General features: G+C 38.7%; 1 protein-coding gene across 1 annotated transcript in view; it reads right to left on the bottom strand.

The window, feature by feature from the left end:
* Nucleotides 1-22911, bottom strand: part of LOC146001416 (dipeptidase 1-like) — a 123069-nt gene that overhangs the window by 42809 nt on the left and 57349 nt on the right. The window contains 1 exon segment of the mRNA XM_083138735.1: nt 1342-1518. Coding sequence (XP_082994861.1) covers nt 1342-1518 — 177 coding nt within the window.

The raw sequence follows: 22911 nt of genomic DNA on the forward strand, positions 1-22911 counted from the left end.
ATCGTGGTATACTTTTACACCCTGTCTAACGAAGCTCTGGCCCCTAAACCTGCATACAGGATAATTCTCTGAGGGACTCGTGTTGTGTCGTCTCTGTATATTTGTGACTTTCCTTCATTCATTTAATCTTATCAGCATTTATCCCCATATTCGAGATTAGCCAAAAGTGGCAGAGAAGCGATGTAAAATAAAGTAAATAATTAAATCGAAGATAGTGGTTATCTGATAACATGTATGGCAGACAAGAGTTTATAAGGCTGTTGCGACCCCGTGAGAGGTAACTTAAAATTCTCATCAAATAAAAAATCAGGCTACCACAATTAAATAAATGTTATTGTTTGGGGGGAAATCATATTTTGAATGTATGTCTCACAATATATCTCCATAACTCAATGAAAGCTGCGGAAATGACAAAAACATTATATGTAAAAATGCATACTCCATGCGGAAAATGTGTAAACTTCCTCAGAATATATTATAACATAAAATGTACGTAACTCTCGTATAACATTGAAATACTCCAACATTTTACATTTTTCTATATGGAAACGAAAGTATATGTAATTACATAAGGTAGGTTGACAGATTTGGTTTAATTTACTTCGCTTTTCTGCAAATGCTGACTAATCGTGAAGATGAGAATGATAGATGATATGATCAAATTGGTGAAGGAACACACAAGAAACAGCAATGCCCAGGACAGGATTCGAACCCGCGACCACTGTTAATTTAATATGAATCCGAGCCCTTGGTATTACCATGCTTGCTACGATATAATGGACAATACTTTCACCTTATTTCTAAAAGTTTGTTTTAAGCCCATTTTATGTTAAGATAAGAGAATCGGGACTAAGCCTGTGAGTTTGAGTGGAATCCGAACCACTTTGCAATGCGTCTCCATTTAGGAGAAAACCCGAGATCCCTTAATTAAAAGGTGACAGCTTTACCACTACGCATCAGGAATACCAATATAGCGAACAACCTCAAGAACTAAACAGACGCAGGAATTTAAAATGTTACTTAAGCTACAATGCAGTATAAGATACTTACTTTCACTGTATGTACAAGGTTCTATTATACACTTCTATCATAAACATACATTATTACAAGCAGATATTTTATCAAGCAAGCTACAGATTATAAAAGTATAATTCACATCTGACCTTGTCTCTACCGTGAGAGCCGATTTGAAAATTTTTTGTTGTATTTATTTGTACTTAATTGCGTGTTATCGCCATTAGCAGACAACGCCCTACATCAGTTAGAATAATTTAGTGATGAATGTAAAAATATTTGTTGGAAATCCAAACTTAAGATTTAAGGAAGTAATAAGGTACTTACCACCATGCGAAGAACGTGGTCTGGAACATTTCTGGAACTGTTACAGAGCGCATGCGCAGACGAATGCGAGAATATCACTGGAGCTTTCGTAACCTGCAACGCATCAATCATCGTTCGAACCGATACGTGGGAAAGATCTATCATCATCCCCAGCCGGTTCATCTCCCTCACCACCAACTGAAAGAGAGGAAGAAAGACCTTCACTTAGAGTTGCGAAGAGAAAGAATTCCACATGCATCAACAAGTGTAGTGGTACAGGTACATTAGCAGTATGCAGCAGATGTAAATAGATGTTTTCAGATACACAAATGGCGACTATATTCCGTCCCGGTAATCACTGGAGCAAGAGAAAGGAAAAAAATGTATTCGGAAGTGATGACTGGAGAGGGCTCGACCAAAGAACGCCTGCGAGGGTGAGTGCAGCTACCAGCCGTTTGTACCGTCTCTCCCCTTGAGCGCCTATTGGCTCCACAGATTCCTGGAACACAGTATAGAATACGACATAAGAACGCGAATAAGGGTCAGTGTATTTTATTAACAAGTTACTTGTAACGCATTTACTGCAAGTAAGTTACTTTTTCTGAGCAACGACAACTTCAATTGCTTACTTTGTAAAAATGAGTTACTGTAACCAGTCATTTTTTAAGTGAGTAACTGTAACAATTTGCTTTATTATATGAGTAACTAAATTTAGTTTTATAATGAAGCTTAGTGTAAATTTTAGATGATCATTGCACTTAAAGCATAGATTTAAGTAACTGTTAAAGTCACGGTAACCGTAACAGGGTATTTACAAAAACAATAACTATAATGGTAACTGGGTTACATTTTCAAAAAATACGTTTTCAAAGAATGATAGCGAATCGCATGGATGTGTAGTAAAAAATTCACATTTAAAGAGAAAATATATTGAAAAGGTATAGTTCAAGGTATAGATAACATTGTAAAAGTGGTCCATGAAATAAATAAAATGAAGTAATTTATAAAAGTGCAATTCTCGATTAAAAATAATAAATGATAGCTGTAATTCTAGATAATACATCCAATCCCACTTTGTTGGAGTGAACTGTTCTAATTCATGTTTAGCCTATTCTTTTTTCATTTGACACTTCATATCTTCATATATAAACATACACTTTTATTAATTTTATGCGCAAAAAGATTCGATTTTGCAATGTATGCATAAGGAGTGTTTCCACGACCATGAGAGATATAATCAGGAGAAAATTATCCTCATTACGGAATCACTAAATAATGGCTTAAAACTTAGTTATTGGCATTCTATTTTAGCAGACCATCCAGATAAGGTATAATTCAAGATTAATAAGATTAGTAAGTTGGGTTCTCACACTAAGTCTTTAACAAATGCACTTTACTCATGACTGTAGAAACCGTACTGGCTTCTGCATATAAAACAGGGATTTTTAGTTCCCGATACCCTTGGAAATGGGATTAAACACTTGGGGCACTTTTGTTACATTTTTTTTCAATTTTTAATGTTGAATGTAAGTGGAATATGTTATCAGCAATATGCTAAATTGGTCAAATAAATACCTACTCTAGTGCTAATGTTATTAATTTATTGAAAGATAATATAAGGAACAAACATCAGAATAGAATACAGTTTACTACAATGGAAATCCACCGTTGTCGCCTTGTAATCAAGGGGTCAAGGGTTCGATTCCCGGTGGATCTCACTTTAAACTATACGGTCCAGTCCCAATTAGCCTTACTGTTCATAAAGTGGACTTAACATACCAAATCAATCAATCAATCAATACAATTGAAATGACTCAAAAGAGTTTTGTTTTATTGATGTGAAACGTGCGATTTATGCTTGAAGAACATATGTTTGATATGACGCCTTACAGTTGACAACAAAACACGCACATCACCCTCAAGGTTGTGCAGTCTGTTTCTTGCTTCTTTAGATTTTATTGTGCCCATAGCAGAGAAAGCTTGCTCACACAAATATGACGTTGAAAAGGGAAAAAGTACGTCCAATGTTTTCTTCACTAGGTTAGGATACTACTCTGCCAGTCCAAGCCAAAAAACAACCACCGATGCCTCACTCTTGGTGAACTTGACGTTGAGTGTGGAATCAATTCAGAGATCAAAGAATTCATCTCGTTCACAAGTTGTGAAATCTATTTCCAGTCTAGATTCTCGGTGTAAAGTTGGAAAGTACACATCTATTGCATCTGATATTATATATTTCTTTTGCCTACTTCCTAATGCTATTTTTGTTTTAGTTTTTTTTTTTACATTTATCCGTAAAATATCCGTGAATTTACGTTTATCCGTGAAAGAGAAAATAAAATACAGAGTAGCCACGTAGATTGACCTGCGTAATGCAGTATGTAGGAACATATATGCATACTGAATACGAAAGAAAGCCATATACGGCCTGATATATCCAGGCTCATGCACAGTGTATGTGATGAGGTTGTGAAGCCTAGTGCAAAATTTCTTTTAGTCTGGTAGATATATTTGTATACAAGTCAGTTCTATGGGTGCATTCACATCATTTGCTGTTTTAATATGTGTCAATGCAGAGATGGGATGGTGATGGCAAGTGATCTTTGCACACCATTGTTGTAAATTCTGCAACGCTATAGCTTGAATCATAAAAGCGAATATAAGATAAAATAAAATAGCACAGTGGTTCTATAAATTGCAAGGTGGCGAGGGCCTCTTGGGTCTAGGTGTAGGTACGGGGTACCTATGTTACTATATGCTATTAGAAATATTAAGTATACATCCATGGGCTGAATCGACCATTATTTCAATTTTTTTGTTGTTGTTGATTTTGTTGTACGTTCAAGAAATTTAAATGTACAAATATATGAATTGTCGTATTTCATGTAATGTTATATTAATTGGGTGTGTAACGCAATACTAAAATGAAGATATACTATGAGGGGTAGGATCAGTGCTGAAAGTTTGATTGATTAATTGATTTGGTTTATATAACTTCATTTTTATTCCACTTTAGTTAACCGTGAAGACGAGGATGAGATGAGATTGCTGAAGGGACACTCACAAAAAACACCCATAGCCAGACCGAGATTCGAACCCGAGATCCCTGGAGTAGTAGGGCGTTGTGCAAACCACTACACCATGATGATAGGTTTTACAAACATTGAAAGTACAATATGAATTTCAATAATTTTGCCCGCTGATTTTCAATAAGCAAAATATATATAATGCCGAAATACAGCTACTGTCACTTGAGCATGCTTTGGCAACTCGCCTGCACTTGTGGAAGCTGTAGAGCGCTCCATAGGCTGCGAGCTTTCCTCCTACACATTGCACTTCATGGCCTCCCGCTACGTTTCGACCCTCGCAGTGTGTTTGTGTGTGTGTCAATGTACAAAATATGTGTAATATCGGCGCCTGTGTGTAATGGAATTATGTGTAGGTTTTGTATGGAATGTTTAAAAATACTGCAGTCTATAAAATTGTATCGGTATTTTTTTGTCTAAATGGTTTAAATTTTATTTGAAATATTTGACATAACATGTACAATCTTGGTTTCTTACTTCTCTACCTCCCAGAATGGACTTTTTCTTAATCACTTCTAATTTATTTCGTATGTGTGCGTAAATAAACAAATATTGGAAGAGACAGAGCCAACTTGAGTAGCACAGAGGGTCGAAATCAGCGTGAGATGAACCTCCAATTTTCAAAATTTACCAGAGTTAAACTCGAGAGCATTTTAGCGCAACTAGCTATTTATCTTTAAGTAGAAAAACAAATTTACTCCACCACGGAAGATTATGTTTGTATTGCTATCCCAATTTGTGTTATTTTACTTCTTGGGTTGTTTGCGTAATGTTGATGCATGGCGTAATAAACGATGAAACATTCACGCCTTGGTGGCTAAGGGAATTGAGACATCATTGCCATCGAATATTCCTGGTTCAAGTCCCTTAGCTTCATGCACTGAGAAACAGTCATTTTCATTATCACGATTTGCAAAATGTGACAGAAAAGCAATAAAAAATAAAAAGTACTCAGATATAACACTGCAAGTCTCATGAAGGCTACGAACGTAGGATTCTTGCGTTTCTAGTACATTACGACACCTACTCCTCCTCGGAAGAAAATATATTTACAAAATACAGGGCAATTTTTAACTTGTGGGAATTAAAGTCACTGCTCTCCATTCAAAACTTCCTCAAAATACATGGAGCAATTATAAATGTAAATCACGAAGATTTTCTCTACGAATCTGAATAATTAAAATGCATTACTTTACGTTAGTATGGGAAGTTATTCACTTGCCCCTAAATTGTGTCTCACTTCGAGAGTCATCCGTTAACCATAGAGTTGCTGAATGTGTTCAATATGGGTACGTTTTGAATTTGAGTGTGTGCGTGAAACTTCATAGCAGCTTCCGCGTATTTCAAGCTTTAGTTGCTAGCAACGCTGCGCACCACCTTATCGCCATTGTTGTAAAGCTACCTTTCTCGCTCTGAGTTCCACGTGTGCTGGTAAGAGCGCTCTTCCACAAATTAGGCGAGTTACCCTGTCTTGCACTAAGCTAAGACGTAAGATTTTCAATTCGACTAGAAATACCAAAGCAAATTTTCTCTCAAAGAAGCCACAACTTCAAATGTTACTCATGATGTGAGTACGGCACTCATACAAATGGAAGCTACACAAAATGTTCCATTGATAATTTGCAAGGGTCCCTTCTTTAACCCGAATGCACATGCACTGGGTAAATATTATTCACAAGAAAAAATGCTTCGTAAATACCCGAATTATACATTTTCAAAGCATGCAAATAATAATACATTCATTGATTGAACCAATTTTATTATGTTCGAACATTTTGTTGTGTTACACAATTGATATATATGTGATTGATTGATTGAATTGCTCTATTAGTCAACTTTATGCACAGATAGACTAATCTGGACTGGGCCTAGAGTTTAAAATAGGATCAGAACCACTGTGCAATTTCTTATGCGGCGTATCGAACCCTGGATACCTTTATTATTAAGCGATGGCGCTACAACTCCACCACCGGGGAGGCCCTTGATAAAAATATAAAAATAGAGAATATGTTGAAATATAAAACTAAAACGAAGGGGGGTAAGTGTGTGGGTGAAATTTTTCCCAGCAGTGTATCTATGGGCCTGGGAGCGGAGTTAAAGAAGACTCGCATGGAATCAAGGTTCTGACATCGGAAAGCGTTCACTGGAAAGGTACTGAAAAGGGTGGACTCGTGAACTCATTAGAATTGATCAAAACATTTATTTGAAAGTCGTTTGGGTAATTTTCACCCATACGCGCGTCCTTTCGGGTCAATAACATACGTATGTGCCTAATTATCCCCAATCGTCCTCAACGTTGACTTCAGATACCGGATTCGAACCCAGAATATCCCGTTTTCTAAGCACGGGAGCAATGCGCCCTCGAGAGATAACAACTCAAATACGTCAAGTTGCATTCCGTCAGTGCAGCAGGTACCCATTTATTCGGTCATTGTCTTATTTCCGTAACTTTCCCCTTCAATCTCCTTCCGGGCCAAAGAGAGAATGAAATGGAATAGTCAGCAACATCGCTACGGAACAATTGGCGAGAAGTAGATCAACAAGAAGCAGAGGAGGTGGAATCAGAAAGTCTCTTTCCATCTTATCCACCTTATCCCCCGCTGCTCCCTCTTGTTTTTCCAGAGACACGTTCAGGGATCATCTTGTTTATTAGCAGAGCCGCGTGTCTCGCAATTGGAACTCTGGGAAAACAATTGAAGTGGGCCGCCACAAAGCAAACACGCTTCGCATCCAAAGTCATCTTTCCTCGGCGATGTTTCTTTGCGAGAAATAATAATATCTTACATAACCTAAGCCTCTGGAAACAATCTCTTCAGCCGAAGCGTTTGTGCAGTTGCTGGAAACTGACTGGCAAGACATCTACAGCACAGCCAGAGTCACTGGCGTACGCAGGGGGAGCTGATGGGGCTACAACCCCTCCAGAAATTTTGAGAAAAACAAAAATATTATGAAAATTCGATTTTTGATTGATTGATTTGCTTTATTTTACTTCGCTTTTCTGCCACGTTGGGCTAATAGTGAAGATGGGGATGAGCGATGATGTGATGAAATTGATTAATGGGCGATGACAAACAACCATGCCCAAACAGGGTTTCGAACCAGAGAACCTTGGTGTTGTAGCGCGCTGATAACTACTCAGCCACGGAGGCCGGCGTAAATCCGTTAAGAACTTGAAAGTAATAAATGATCCCATGTTACCATTTTTCTTCGAGTACAATATTAATAAAGTGAGAAGTTCGAAACATACATTTTTATATCGTGCATCCCGCTCAGCTAGAACAAAGCTACGTACTGTCCACCTTTACAATATGCGTCCCTTCCAAAAAAAAAAAAAGAAATTCTGCGTACGCCAGTGCATCTATAAAACAAGTGCATCATGTTTCTGTTCAAATTCACTAACCCTACATCCTCTTAAAAATAAATCAGAAAGTGAGAAAGCCAATGTCCTAAGATAATGTTATTCGAGAATCCTTGCCTTGCGAAATGTAACCTCCTGATTAAAGGAAAAAATAATTTATTTTTCTTTCACATCAGGAGCACGTTCTATGCACAATAACTTCAAGGAAATCATAGATCGTTACATGAAATAGGCTAAATTACAAATCTCATAGTATGAGGATAAGTCACAAGGTCAATCAGTAACCCTCCGAGGCGAGATGTACAGTCACCGGCAATAAAAAATGGGACTCCTACATCATGCAATACTCGCGTCCCTGCAAGGCCTTACGTGTGTTGCTTACCTCTAAGACGATGTGTGCCTTCTTGTAGAAAATTTTCAATGGCAAATTCCCACATAACACCTTGCAGGGAAGCGAATATTTCAGATTTAGGTCTCCCATTTTTTTATCAGTGACTGTACATCGAGCAACTAACGCAATGTACCACAGGACTAGTGTGAAAATACATGTATAAAGTATAAAGAGGGGTTGATGGGTTTGCAATATCCTGAATACACAAGCTAAAAAGCATTGGCAAAAAGATCCTAAAAGTTAGGTGCTAGTTTTATGAATAAATGTGCCTTAAGAGGACAATTAGAAATATATTTCGTGACAAAACAATAGACCAAACCAAAGCAATGGTTAACGCACCGCTGTCTCCCTGTTACAAACAGATCCCGTAGTCGATTCATGGTGAAGGACCGAACTTTAATGAATATTCAAGACTCATAAGCGTGCGCAGACCTTCTGATTAAGGGGAGCAAAAGCCTTCAGTCAGAGAAAGAAAAAAAACCTTCCGTCTCACTGTTTTATTGTACTGATGGGTACTAAACAGTGGTGTGCATAGTGTGTGTCTGATCCCACCAAAAAAACTTACTTTTATTAAAATAATTCGATGTTTCGAGGCACAAGGGTTCTCTGTTCCACACCTTTATTTTCCTTCTGTGGTTCATACAAATTTATAAATAAACATGATTGGTACATCAGGGTCAAAACAACTACAACCACGTCCCTGTTGAGATTGGTGCTTTCCCGTGAAATTACTATGGCTTCCTTTACCCAGTAACCGACACATTTGGCTATTATTTTGGTATCAGCATAATAAAGGGTCTTTCATTAAGAGTGATACTTTTTAAAATTTGAAAAAAAAATAAACCACTCAACGTATCAAAGTAAATTGTGCTTTATTTTGAAGCTTAGATATTGCAGTTATGTTCTGAACAAAACATCGTTCAAATGTCCACCACGGCTTTGAACACACTGTCGCACACGATGGCTCCACTGATCCTGATTTCAGTGGAAAAATCAATCATCTTCTTAGACGAGGCGCATTGTTGTCTTAGTGGATTCGTCAATACGCAAAATTGTCGTTATTGGAGCGAGAAGAACCCACAAGTGGTCCATGAGGTGCCATTGCATTTAGAAAAACTCACTGTGTGGTGCGGTTTATGGAGTGGCGGCGTCATTGGACTTTATTTCTCTCGAGATGATGAGATAACCGTTACCGTCAATGGCAACCGCTACAGATCCATGTTACGCGAATTTCTGTGGCCAGAACTTGACATCATAGATATTGAAAACATGTGGTTCCAGCAGGATGGCGCTACGTGCCACACAGCTAATGCTACGCTCGATTTGCTGAGGGAGAAGTTTGGCGACCGGATTATCTCAAGACATGGATGTGTGAATTGGCCGCCACGGTCGTGTGATTTAACACCCATGGATTTTTTTCTTTGGGGCTACATCAAAGCCCAGGTCTATGCTATGCTGACAAGCCATGAACTTTGGAACATTGGAGGCGAACATTCGTCAGGCTATCGCAGACATAACGCTACTAATGTTGGCCAGAGTGATTAACAATTGGAACTTCGTGTGCGTCAGTGTGTTCAAAGCCGTGGTGGACATTTGAACGATATTTTGTTCAGAACATAACTGCAATGTCTAAGCTTCAAAATAAAGCACAATTTACTTTGATACGTTGAGTGGTTTATTTTTTTTTATTTTTTTTCAAATTTTAAAAAGTATCACTCTTAATGAAAGACCCTTTAGATAACATCTTCACGGAGCGTAGTATACGAAGTTTCTGTACGGACCTGCAAGAAGATTTTAAATTCCTACGAATTAACAAAAGACCAAAAAACATATCTCGCGTTGCGTGTCAGATATGAGGGGAGCTGGTTAAGTTGTTCTTAAAATGATTGGTTCTTATGATAAATACTTCTGGCATTCAGCAACTTCAGCGTACTACTAGCATTAAAGGTTTTAAAAATAAACCAGAAACACTACTTAAATGTATTATGATTAGGTCAAACTGACTATTGAGGAAAACGGTGGGGGGAAGTAAACTGGCCTCTTTGGGATTCCCCATTTTGGGAATTTTTTTAAAATCAGGGGGTTGTCTTTCCCAGCATACTTGTTTATTGGGTAATTATACATAACTTGTCACAATCGAAAAGGGGTTAACCAAACCAACATAGTGGTATCAAACCAACACACAGTGGTTTCTTGCCTGGGAACTCGTATTGATATAAGAAGAGACGGCAGCAACTGTCGCATACCGCAAACAATATGGTTGCTCCCAGGCATTAAAAAACAAATACAAACATGAAACATCAAATTATGGCGGCAAGAGCAGCAATGGCTTCTTGCCGCTGGTCGGATGAAGACACCTGTCTTATTGTGTTTTGTCCTCGAAGTAGCACAATCAGTGCAGGTAGGACGTCAGGTTCATTCAGCTGTTGGAGCACGTCGATCAGTTTTGGAGACCATGTCGTCAGAATAGGAGTTGAAGTCTGGCGTCGATTCCGTCGAATTGGCCGAGCACGAGCAGTCTCTGTGGTGTTGGTGCAGGTTGTTGATTGGTCCGTCGAGCAGCTTCAGGGCGTCTGGGTTCTGATGTGGTTCCCTGGTCGGAGGAAGTGGTGGTCGTCGCCAGTTGAATGGGTCGAGCTGGAACACGTCTGCTGTGGTCCGATGGAGCACGTCGTTCTGTCATGACTTCCTGGAATAGGGGACAGCCCCTATAGCTGGCGAAGTGGCTTCTTCTGCAATTGGCGCATGTAGGAGGAATAGACTGATCCCTGTTTAGATAATCGTCGAAGCGATGATTTTCCGAGCACTTGACGCAGCGCGGTCGAGCAAAACAGTGCCTCTGGCCATACCCGATAAGTTGGCAGACATGGGATTGGAGAATCTGCTGTGCACGGTATTTTTTCACCACGCGCTTCTCGACCCTCGGTGCGTTCAGCGGCCTAGCTCGCTCTTTCTCCGCCTCACAGTTCCAGGTAGAAACGGGTTTTCGAAGAGAAAGGGAAGATTTCTGCCTCTACCTCTCTTGCCCCATCGCCCCCGCTCCAATGGTTGAAAACCTGTGGTTTCAGGTCCTCCAGTCTATCTCCTATAGGACAGATAGGGGGTTGGATTCCCTTCGCTTCCTTTGTAAATCCTCTAAAGAACTAAGGGGAAATTTCTCTGCGGTACTCCTGTTCTCTATATTTACACCACTTTTTACACGTTGTACAATATGTATGTATAATATGGGATGTACTTTTATTATTTATGCAATTGGAACGTCTTATGTGCAGACAAAAATTTTATGCTTTTTTTAAAAAATATGGAATATATAATGATTAAATAACAAATATTTGCTCACGCTCTATCTTGCTCTCGTTTTAGTAGTGTTTTATTTAAATATACTAATCTCTTGGCCTCCAATAAAAAAATGGATAAGCTAAACAATCATACATACGGATGTATTTATTTGGGCAAGTGAACATGCGTTATAATTCTTGTTGTTGGTTTGGTTTATTTTACTTCGGTTTTCTGCCACATTTGGTTATCGCGAAAATGAGGACGAGTGATGAAATAATGAAATTGATGAAGGGACCTCACGTGCGACCTCATGACGAGCGTGCATTCTTGTTCTTATGTGTTGTACTCTGCCTGCAGTGAATAATGAGAAAATTAGAAATGAAAAATGTATCCCAGAACTCAAAAAGCCAATTGAATATCATTGAAGAAAGTAGAAAAAAGGTTTATTTAAAGTTGTGTTTTGTTACCCATCGCTTTTTCTAGCTGTATAGATTTAATCGGAATAAGTAGCTAAGAGCTTGGAAAGTCGTGAGGGACAATCATAAACAGAGAATTCTAGGCTCCTGATTTCACAGTGCCCTGCAGATGCACTGAGAGAAAATTATCTTCCATCGCTTTACCTAATTTATGCCATGACGATGAACATTGATTAAATTAAACGTGTGAAGAGTGGTTGCAAATAAACACTCATGCAAAGGCCAGGGCTCGAGCCAGGATCCTTCAGTAACGAGATCGTGAGATGGGGAAATTATGGAAATCAAGCAATGCAAATTTTTTGAAAAAACGTTAATCATATATAAAGATGGTATTTGAAAAATTCAATTGAAAATTACTACTCAGGAAAAATGCAGTTTGCTTTACCGATACACACGTATCCGAATGGTTAGCGCCTCCCTCACATGTTTGTTGTCGGCCAACATCCGTGGGAGAGTGGAAGTGGTCCCGGATCTGTACCCGATGGAGGCATATAGTGGTTCGGATCTCACATTAAACTATAGGTCTAGTCCGATTAGACTTTCTGTGTATAAAGTGGACTTAAAACGTCAAATCAAACATCAAATGAACCGGGGGAGTGGTTACCACAGCGCGCTGCAACACCAGGAGTTCCTGGTTCGAACCCCTACCTGGACATGGGTGTTCTTTGTGTTTGTCCCTTCATTAATTTTGTCGTATCATCTTCGCGATTAACCAAATGTATAAAAAAGCGAATCAAATCAAATCATTCATTGATTGATTGTTTGATTTGGTTTATTTTACTTCGCTTTCCGCCATTTTTGGCTAATCGCGAAGACGATATGATAAAATTGATGAAGGGCAAGGGACACACAAAGATCACCCATTGCCAAGCCGAGATTCAAACCAAGCATCTCTGGCTCAGTAGTCAAATCAAATCGTTTTTGATTTTCGAAAGTGGGTGGAAGTTATGTGTACAATTTTTTGTAGTCATTCCTAACTTTGCAATTCCTGTATTTGACGTTCTTCTTTTAGGAATACTGGGTCCTAAAATGGGGAGAGGATTATGACCCGTTGGGCACGCCACTTATTGCTACCACAAGTGTCGAGGTCACCGCACGTTACTGATCTTGTGGTGAGTGAGGTAGTCCCGGATAGCGGTGAAGCCTCTCTGGTCGTACGTGTGAAGAATGCAGCAACAGCCTCGGCTGTACGTAAAGCTAACTTTCCCCGGAAGGATGGCCTGGAAACCGTTAGCGATAGCAGAACTGATCTCAGCGAAGATAGAAATGCAAGGTGGCTTGCGGGTCGGTGTTGTTCTCCTTTCCGTCACCTGGTGGACGGAGTCTTATGGTGTTGATGTTGACCCTTAGTGCCAGGAGCGTCATAGTTGTTGGTCTTGCTACTCGATGCTGGCTGTCCATGTGGCTCGCTGCTTTCTCCAGTATTCCTTGCAGTAGAACTGTTTTCCCCAATCTCCTAATGAGCGCTTTCCCTTTGATCTTGGCTTCTTGCTGCTGTTGTTTGCTTCATTCGTAGGAGACCTCTTGGAACATGGTACTCCGTCGGTAGACGACATGACATTTCGTTCTTTCCGAAGGCAGCAAGGTATCGCAAGTCCTTCCCATTCAAGTCGGACTCGGTGGTGAGTAAAAATATTCTGGCCACCCTACTTTTGGACTCTTCTTACCCGTGGCACGCTACCACATTATGCGTGGGTGAGAGGAAAAAGCTTAGATTTTGTCCTGTGATTGGTTCGATCTGGATTCTCGCGTTTCACTAGTGAACGATTTTGCGGAGGAGTGGATTCCAAGCATGAATGTATTGAAGTTGTCTATTGCCATTACCAGTGCGTAGTTAGAGAATCAGTTTGTTCATTAAACCTTCCAGACTAGTCATTGCCTTTCTTGGGGGTAGCAGGAAAAGGTTTATAAAGTCCTTGCCTTGACTTACTCTCACCTCGGTAGGTGCCAGGGCTTTGCCTGAGTTAATACCTTCCAGAAGACGAGAGCTGCTCGAAGCAAATGTTTGTTCAGTATGATTGAATTGGAGTCCCACGTACCTATTGAGATCAAAGCTTCTCTGGCAATGACTATGGCTTATTTTACTCTTATGTTGCAATAACGGGCAGGCTGGTTACGATTTCGGTGTCTAAATGTACAATCCTGTTACCCTGGGCGATGCTGTGTTCTGCTAGTCCTGATTTGTTCCTAGTTGGAATAATATGGTGTAGCTTTGAATCTTCCATTGCCGCTCTTCTGTGGTGCGTTCTGTTTATCCAATATGTGGTGTCCCACAATCACAGGACAGAGTCTAAGCTCTGCCACCACAGCAACACATAAAATATACTTTTTGTACAGATTGATAATTTACTATAATTTCCTACCCTTTTAATGTACAATGAATGGTCATTGTTAATTAGAACCTTCATAAAATAAATAGTTCATCCTCAGTAAGTTTTACAAAATCGGAGTCAGTCTTGACCACACCATTGTAGTTGTGTATCCAAAACACACGATGGTAGTTAAGGGTTAAGTCTTACACTTGGTATGCAGTCAACGTTCCCTCATGATGAGGGACGTTAAAGTCGACTTGACTTCTAACCCACAGAACATTGGTTTGTATCACATCAGGAACCCACAATTCCTGTACATAAATACTTATGTTCACAACGTTTAAAACATTTAGCAGTAAATTTATTTACCCTTCCAACATCACAGACCGCTTCATAAATGCAGAACTACTGCTTGTTACTTGTAGAGCGCTTAAGTATCGTATCAATCCCTAAGATTATATGTTTATTTTATAAAAGCCTCTCTAATAATTGTGTACGTTGCAACTTCTGACCGGATTCTAATGCTGGATTAATATCAAATTTTGTAATGTCGTGCACTGTTTTTGTTATGGTTCCAGTTTCCTTGGTCACCATAACGTTAGGTCCTTCGTCACCTGCAGTATGACGCGAAGCTGGGACTGGATTTTGCCATGCCTCTGCGGAACCTAAGCGTGTCCCTTTTCTAATTTTAATTTTGTAAGAGTTTGGATTAGTAATCCAAATTAAAAATGACTCCGGATTTACAATGGCTCGAGGCACCATTAAGCCCGTGTCCATTTGGAACTGTAAATCTGGTTCTAAATAAGTTAACTTCTGATTACTAGAATTTGTCAATTTGACAGGAATACACAAATGAGACCTAGGTTTAATTCTAATTTGTCTGGAAGTTACAAATTGTGGCACATATAAATCCCTGATCAGACTAGCAACTTTTATGGATACGTCAAAGATTTTTCTGTGTTCCGTCCTTAACTGGTACCGCGGAGGAGTTCCAAATCTCCTCAAAGTGAGTCGATTCTGTTCAAAATCCAAATTTGCTTTATGAGCTCTTAAAAAAATCATTACCCAAGATTGTCCCATGTTCAAAATTTGGAATCATCCGAAAAGGGTGGGTAAAATTGCTGCCGTTTATTGCAAATGTTAACAGGACAATCTCTTTAATTTCAATTTGTTCCTTTGCTACTCCCCTTATGGCCGTATGAATTTTAAAACGTTTGGCAGTTGAAGGAATACCTCGATCACTAGTAACTGATACTTGGCTCCCGGAATCCACAAGAAACCTCTGACGTTGTCCCCCTATCACTGTGTTAATGTAAATTAGTTCCTCATAGGGGAAAGTAGAGACTGAAATTTGCTTTCCTACAAAATCTGCGCATACGTCTCTTCTATGGGCAGTCACCGCTCGTTTAAAGCCTCCTTGTTCTGAAAACAAGTGGCTTCCGAGGATTGGGATAATTACAAATAGAGCAGCGTGGTCTCTCCCGTTGCTCTTGCCTACCTTCCTGGCCTCGCCCTGCTGAGGATGAGGAACCCCGCGAGTTCTATCCGCGGAAGGTTCCACGTCCTCGCCATTGTTGGGTATTGCCATATCGCCTATTGCGATCTGAATTATTATTATTATTAGGGCGTGCATTTCTATACTCCCTATTATACTGTGGTCGTCTATTATTATTACCCCGGTAGGAACTTCTATAATTATTTCCTGACTGATAATTGTCTCTATAATATGGTTCTCTAAATTGTCTCTGTCCAGATGAGTCTGTGCCAGGGTGCTGTTTTTGATTGTCAATGCTACCTAGTCTAAAAGTAAGACTAGCTAATCTAGCTTCCAAACCAGTTTCCTGAGCCTGGGCTTGAAAATTGTTACTTTGAGGATTGTTTGCTAATTTTAATTGTTCGACCTCCTTCTGCAAGGCATTGAATCTTGCATCAATCTCTGAAGTATGTCGCAATTGTGCAGACTCAGCAGTAGCCAGATAGTTATTCTGCAATAAAATCTGCTGCTGTTGCGAAAGTGTTGGTGTGCTGTTCAAAGGAAGGAATAAACTGTCCCTTTGATCTTCGCACCTCAGCTCTTTCAACTTGCGCTGTCTCATCAAGAACTGAAGCTTTTTAAAGGATTTTTAATCCTTAAGCAACCCATGCACTGACTCGTATTCTTTATGATGGATATCTTTCATGTAATCCACCTGCAATCCTAATAATTTGTTTGATCTGTTGTTGAACGCCCATTTTGGGATCTGCTTTAAGTAAAAGTAGCTGCTTGTCCCGAACATAATTTGTAACTGGCTCAGTTTCCTTATGTAACCTGTATCGAATTTGTTCCTCGATCTGGAGTTGATCCAAGGACCCTGTAAATTCGTCTTTAATTTTTTGTCTTAAATTCTCGTAAGAACTGTCTTGGTTTTCTTGGACGTCTTTCCAAGCCTGAAACCATCGCAACGCTGGCCCGGCTAAAAGGGCTGGGAACATTTATGCTTTCTGGTACTGTTCCAACCATTTAAAATGGCAAGGCTATCTACTTTATCCAAAAAAATTGATACATCTTCCCCGGCTACCCTTGAAATGGGATACCCTCTAAAATTGTTAAACATATAATCTTAGGGATTGATACGGTATGCTGTTGGACAAAGTTGAAAAGGAAGGATCCTCATGCTCTGTTCGTCTGTCTATACCAACCGAACAGTTATTTTATATTTACCGAATTTGGTGGACTAAGAGGTCTATCAAATTGTAGAAAAGATGCAATGAGATATGTAGAGTAGGCTGTCGTGGAAGATAATAATAATCGATGTCACGTGATCTATAGAGACCACATTGATATTTGAGAAACTGTTCAAACTTGCACTTGTTCTAAAAGCTCTAACTTGTATGTTTTGCGACTATGAGAATATGGTGACTGTTCGAATTATACATTGCTAAGTCAGTAAGTAGGTTACAAACGCGTATTAAGGAACTATTAAAGGAGATGCTAAGGTGAATGCAGATTTAGTTTTTCAATGTAATCCATCAACAGTGACACACTTATCCCAGCGTTTTATTAGTCCCTCAAAAGTCAAATCCTGCTGCATAGGAGTATTTGGGCTGTAGTCCCAAACACAGCTGCACATCACGTTCAAAATGTCCATCATCCCGGAAATGTTTCCCGCAACTTTTTGGAAATGCAAACGACCATGCATTACGCTTTAAGCTAAACCATGAGAACTGCAGTTGCTATGCTGCTTATTGCCACTCGCCTTTAAGCTAACCAACGACAGTTTGTGACCTATATACTGACTTCTTCTCGTATATCGTATTATATTATAACACAACTGCAAATCTTAATTGCAAGTTTAAAAAAAAAATTGAAAAAAAAACGTTTTTGAGAAAATTGCTACCAAACTTTTCTTTACACCACCTCCAATTATTTTTCTACCTTGCATAGGAATCCTATACTTCGTGTGGAAGAGCTCTTCAAGACCTTTCCAACGCCGTCCATATCACTTCTATAGGTGCCTTGGTTGTCGAAATATTGCAATTTAAAGTTAACAAGATGTTGTAAGAAATTGTCAAAATCGCATAGTTTGCAACACTGTACTTTGGGCAAAAATATGTATCTGCAAAGTTGCTTTCCCACCTCCAGTGGCACTTCCAGTATACCAAATATCAAATGAATAAAAAATGTAAGTTTGGGGACCTTATTCATTTGACATCGAATGACCCAATGAGAGATACATAACTCGAGACAAAATGAAACATTTAAAGGCAATAATATTAATGTAATTGGTTGTAATCAAACTGTAATTGTAACCTTGTAACATAGACATGCGCTCGGGGTACCCAGGGGTGTCTGCGCACCTCCTAATGTGTTCTCGATTTTTTTTATATATGTAGAAATGAAATGCATTGCTCTCTCTCCCCTTGCAAAGCAATGTGACAGTGTTTACTATAATAATAAGTAATAAGTAATAAATTTGCAATGTGAAAATAAATTAATAATTGACAAAATTGGTTTCTTAACTCTTAACTATGTGCAGGTTGCTGTGCTTTTTTGAGTTTATTAATTTGAAACAATTTTTAATTTTAACAAGTATTATTTTGTCTTTAAAATTACGTTGAATATGTTCAAAGAAAACAAATATGTAGCAGAATTCTTGAAATTGCTTGGATACTCGATTATTATTAATATTACATAATCTTTGATACTACATATTTAGCAACATATAATTTTGATAATACATATTTAGGTACATATTTTATCAGTTTTTGTTACGTATTTATGTACATATTTTGTACTTTGATATTACATAAAATTCCGGGCTCTAGTCATGAGAAACACAACAATAGCGCTGAGAATGTGCTAAAAAGTTCTAAATTGAAGTAGATATAATTTAATATACTCAATCGAAAGGACTTATAGAATCAATCAGTAAAGTGTTTAGAGTTGCATATAATATTGGTAAGAATGGACGGCCTTTTACAGGTTTACCATGTGTGACATATCTAGCATTAAATTGAACAACGTATAAGTTGACAGGATCAATCACAGTGATCCTGCATGTTAATTTTGTGGCTGATTTTTGTGGTAGTAGGAGCAAGTGAGTGGTTTAATGTTAAATAGTTATTGAAATTCATGCGTGGCACAAGTAAAAAAGGATCGCATTTTGTGGTGATAAAAGAGAGAATTAAAATCGATGTGTTATTTAGGAAATCACAGAAAGAAACGGATTGTATCAAAAGACAGTTCTGTGCATATGAGCATACCGGTAGTAATGTATTTCGAATTCGGCCTCTGACCCAACTATTTTGTAATAGTTCAAATACCTTTGTAAATGTTAACAGAACTGAGAAAATTATCAATGACTATTCATTCCCTTATCCTTCGATCATTTTGCTTCGTTTTCTACGTCTCTGGTAGAACGAGGAATGGTGAAATGAATGCTGGGACAAGGATACATCCAGGACTTATCCATGGCTCGAACTTACGAACGCTCCCTTCGTAGCCAATTACAATTACCACTCCGCCAAGTGGCCGATTTTTATATGGTTAAGTATATATTTATTAATTCATTTTTTTAACCAGCATTAATGTCGACATTGCACAGTGACACGAAAAATCTATATTTTTAACTTTTGCTTGCTTGTTTGATTGATTGATTTTAACTTCATCTGTTGTGCCACTTTTGGCGAATTGCGAAGATGGGTATGAGTAATGATGTGTTGAAATTGATGAATGGACACTCACAAACATCCGTGCTAAGGCCGGAATTCTAACCAGGAACCAATGGTATCTTAGCGCGATGTGGTAACCTCTCCGCTACGGGGGCTGGCCTTAATGTTTGCATTGTTTGTGTAAGGGGGGATAGGTAAAAGTGGAGCTCCTTGAAACTTCCATGGTTACGGAAAAAAAGTCGATCAGAATAAAGGGGCAGGCCTACGTAATGTATCTCTCTATCCTAAGCCCACTTCACCCGATCTACCTCAAAGCTTCATTGCACACGTATCATCCGAACTAATTCAGCTAAGAGGCCATCAGCACCAGCAAGAATCCAATTACGTAAATTATTGAAGAACGTCATGTAGTAGGTCTTCGAGGACCGGGACATTCGATTCATGTAAAAGCAAGTAAATATGATACTCACGTGCGATAGAGAAGTGAGTTTCGCATCCAAATGAACATTAAATGACTGTGTATATGTCAGGGCAACAAATAAATACAACAGTATTGCTGCAATATGAAAAGCCTAATTGTATGAAAAACAGCTACTGAGTGTTACACTTTCAAATTAATCTCGTATAACTCGTTGAACGATACGCTTCTAGCGAGTGACCGCAGAGCACACATCTCGCTTTTCTCATTGTGCAGGGTCCGGCAGAATAATTACCCGGATTTGACTTTGTCTCCGCGCTCTGTATTGGCATTGGGTCATTGAGTCGTATATCCTTGAGTGTCCCAGGACATGCCTTTTAGTTGCCACCATGGTGTGGACTGGGGAGCATGGTGCGTTTGTCCTGGAAACTTATTTTAAAAGTGTTGACTCTGCGATTGTGCTCCTCTTATTAGATGATGACATCTCATGGCCGGCTCGGTCGCCAGATCTAATTACTTGTGATTTATTTCTTTGGGAATACCTGAAGGCTGATGTTTTTAAACATACGTCGCAGATAATTGGAAAATTGAAGGATGTCATTCGCAATGCGAAACATCAGGGTGAGGCTTCAGGAGTGTATAGCTCGTGCGGGCAAACATTTGTACGATATCATCTTCAAACCAATTTCTCGACTAAATGGCAAACATGGATTTGTGTGATAATAAAATACAATTTGGAACAGGATGTGTGTTGCTCCTTTTATTCCTCTTTGAATTCCCTGTATCGGGAATTCATATTTATGAGAAGTTGCTAATAATGCCATTCAAGATAGGCAGTCGACGTTGTTAGGGATAGTTTATTGAAGAAATCATGAGAGCACAGAATGCTGGTGAAATAATTCTGTAGTGAATATAGTATGGGGCTGTAAAATACGACTATGTGGAAGTATTTATAAGAAAGGCATATAAAAAAATATCGAATAATAATAAGAACATTCTTGGGATTATTAATTTAGTCACAATTATACAAAAACAAAGAAAAAATGCACGGCAAGGAGGCAAAAATATTGGACGCATGGCGCGTTCAAGATAAATTTTCCTGGAGCAGAAATTTTCTGATAATAAATTTAAACACATTCGAAAAAGGAGTTCTAAAATAATCTACATAAACCATCATATCCATGTCTAGAATAGGCCTATATGTATTGTAGCAGAACAAAATAAACGAAAGTGTGGAAATTAGATTTATTGTATAGTTTTTGTAAATATTTACATCATTTATGGAATCGCAACTTTTATGGCGTCTCAGATAACAGTTACAATACCGAGATAGCAAATCACATTTCTTGCGGGTTTCTTGATCTCGTTTTTTTTAGAAAGAAAGTTATTGCCTGCGTTAAAAGAAGGCTTACCGTAGAACACTGCCATCTTGAAAGCAAAATCTCCGGCAGGGATTTCTACGAACCTGTGCGAGTACTATGTTAAACCATTCGAGTTTTTCCATTGATAGGTTCTTCAGCACCTTCCAATAGTTCATTGCCTTGAACAACAAGTACCACCATATATTGAATAGTGTATGGACAGCTTTACAAAACACTTCGGAGTTCAAAACAAGAATCTAAGTATATTTAAATGAGATAGCAATTTATTTCATTGAAACATTACTCAGATGAATGAGCATTTCTGTACGCGATCTCATGTGTTCAGTTACAACATATTTGATACGTGCATTGTGCAAACACTACAATTCCGGTACACGTTAACAACCTTCACTCAAACATCATTATTATAGGGCGGAAATATGCCTTGTTCTCCTACTGGAAAAATACTTAGTTTGTTGCTCCCTGGAAAATATTCTGCAGACGTTCATGTTCGAAACTGAACACCTTTGTGAGGGAATACACATAATTCCTCTATATATTCCGCTCAGTACACAAAAGGGGACTGACAGAAATCAATAATAACCATAAATTCAATTGCATGTTGTTGGAAAATTGAGGCACCAATTGTATCAACCCCGTATGATTCTACAACCCTTGGTGGTCCTTGCCCTCCTCCATCCTCCAATCCTCTCTATTTTTCCCTTTTTTCTCTCCGGTTCTTAACCCCATCCATCGTAGATCTGCCATAATATCATCCATCCACGTTATCCCGGTATGTATACATCTTCGTCTCCTCTGGTAGCACTTTCCCCATGCATTCTTTTTGGAAACTGATCATCATTATTTATTGATATTCAAGCAGCAATGTTCGGTCCATCGATCAATTCTTGTAGTTCCATTTCAGATTATAAGCGTTTTTACCATCTCTTCATGGAAAAATTCTGCTGGTAACCCGATTACACTGGGTGCGATTAGTCTTGTAACTTTTTCCTATGTACAGTGACCGGCAATAAAAGTGGGACACCTAAATCCTGAAATACTAGCTTCTATGCAAGGCGTTATGTGTGTTTCCTAACTCGACGGTGAAGGTAGAAGTTTCCATTGAAAACTTGCTATTAAAAGCTACTTGAGTTATGCAACACACATAACGCCTTGTAGGGAAGCGAGTATTTCAGGATTTTCGTGTCCCACTTTTATTGCGGGTCAGTGTACATAGGAAAAAGTTACAAGACGAACCGCGCCTAGTGAGAACATTTTAAGCCCTAATTCTCCTATTTTAATTGCATTTGACTGTTCGAAATAATTTCCTCCTGAGTAGAATTGACGACTGAAACAGGCATTAATGCATGGCGTTCAAGGCAATGGACAATTGGAAGGCTTTGAACAACACCGTCAATGGAAACTTGAATGGTTTAACATAGCGCCCGTACACGATGGTAGAAAACTTCGACAATGGTTTCGCTTTCAACATGAAGATGTCAGTGTCGTACGGGAAGATTTTTCTTAAGGCAGACAATAATTTTCTTTCTAAAAATGAGGAATAAAAATCTTTAGAAAATGTAGTTTGTTTTCTCAGTATTGCAAGTGTAATCTGAGACAACATAAAATAAATGTCATCTGATGATGTAAATACTTCCACAAAATACACACTAAATCGTATTTCTACAGACAAAGAAAAGCTTTGATGATTTTTTTTTTCTGGGGATATCAACCAGGTAATTTACAGATAGGCTTCAAG

The sequence above is a fragment of the Lepisma saccharinum genome, chromosome 17 (genome assembly GCF_977018435.1).
Source record: "Lepisma saccharinum chromosome 17, izLepSacc3.1, whole genome shotgun sequence".
In the NCBI taxonomy this organism is placed as follows: Eukaryota; Metazoa; Arthropoda; class Insecta; order Zygentoma; family Lepismatidae; genus Lepisma; species Lepisma saccharinum.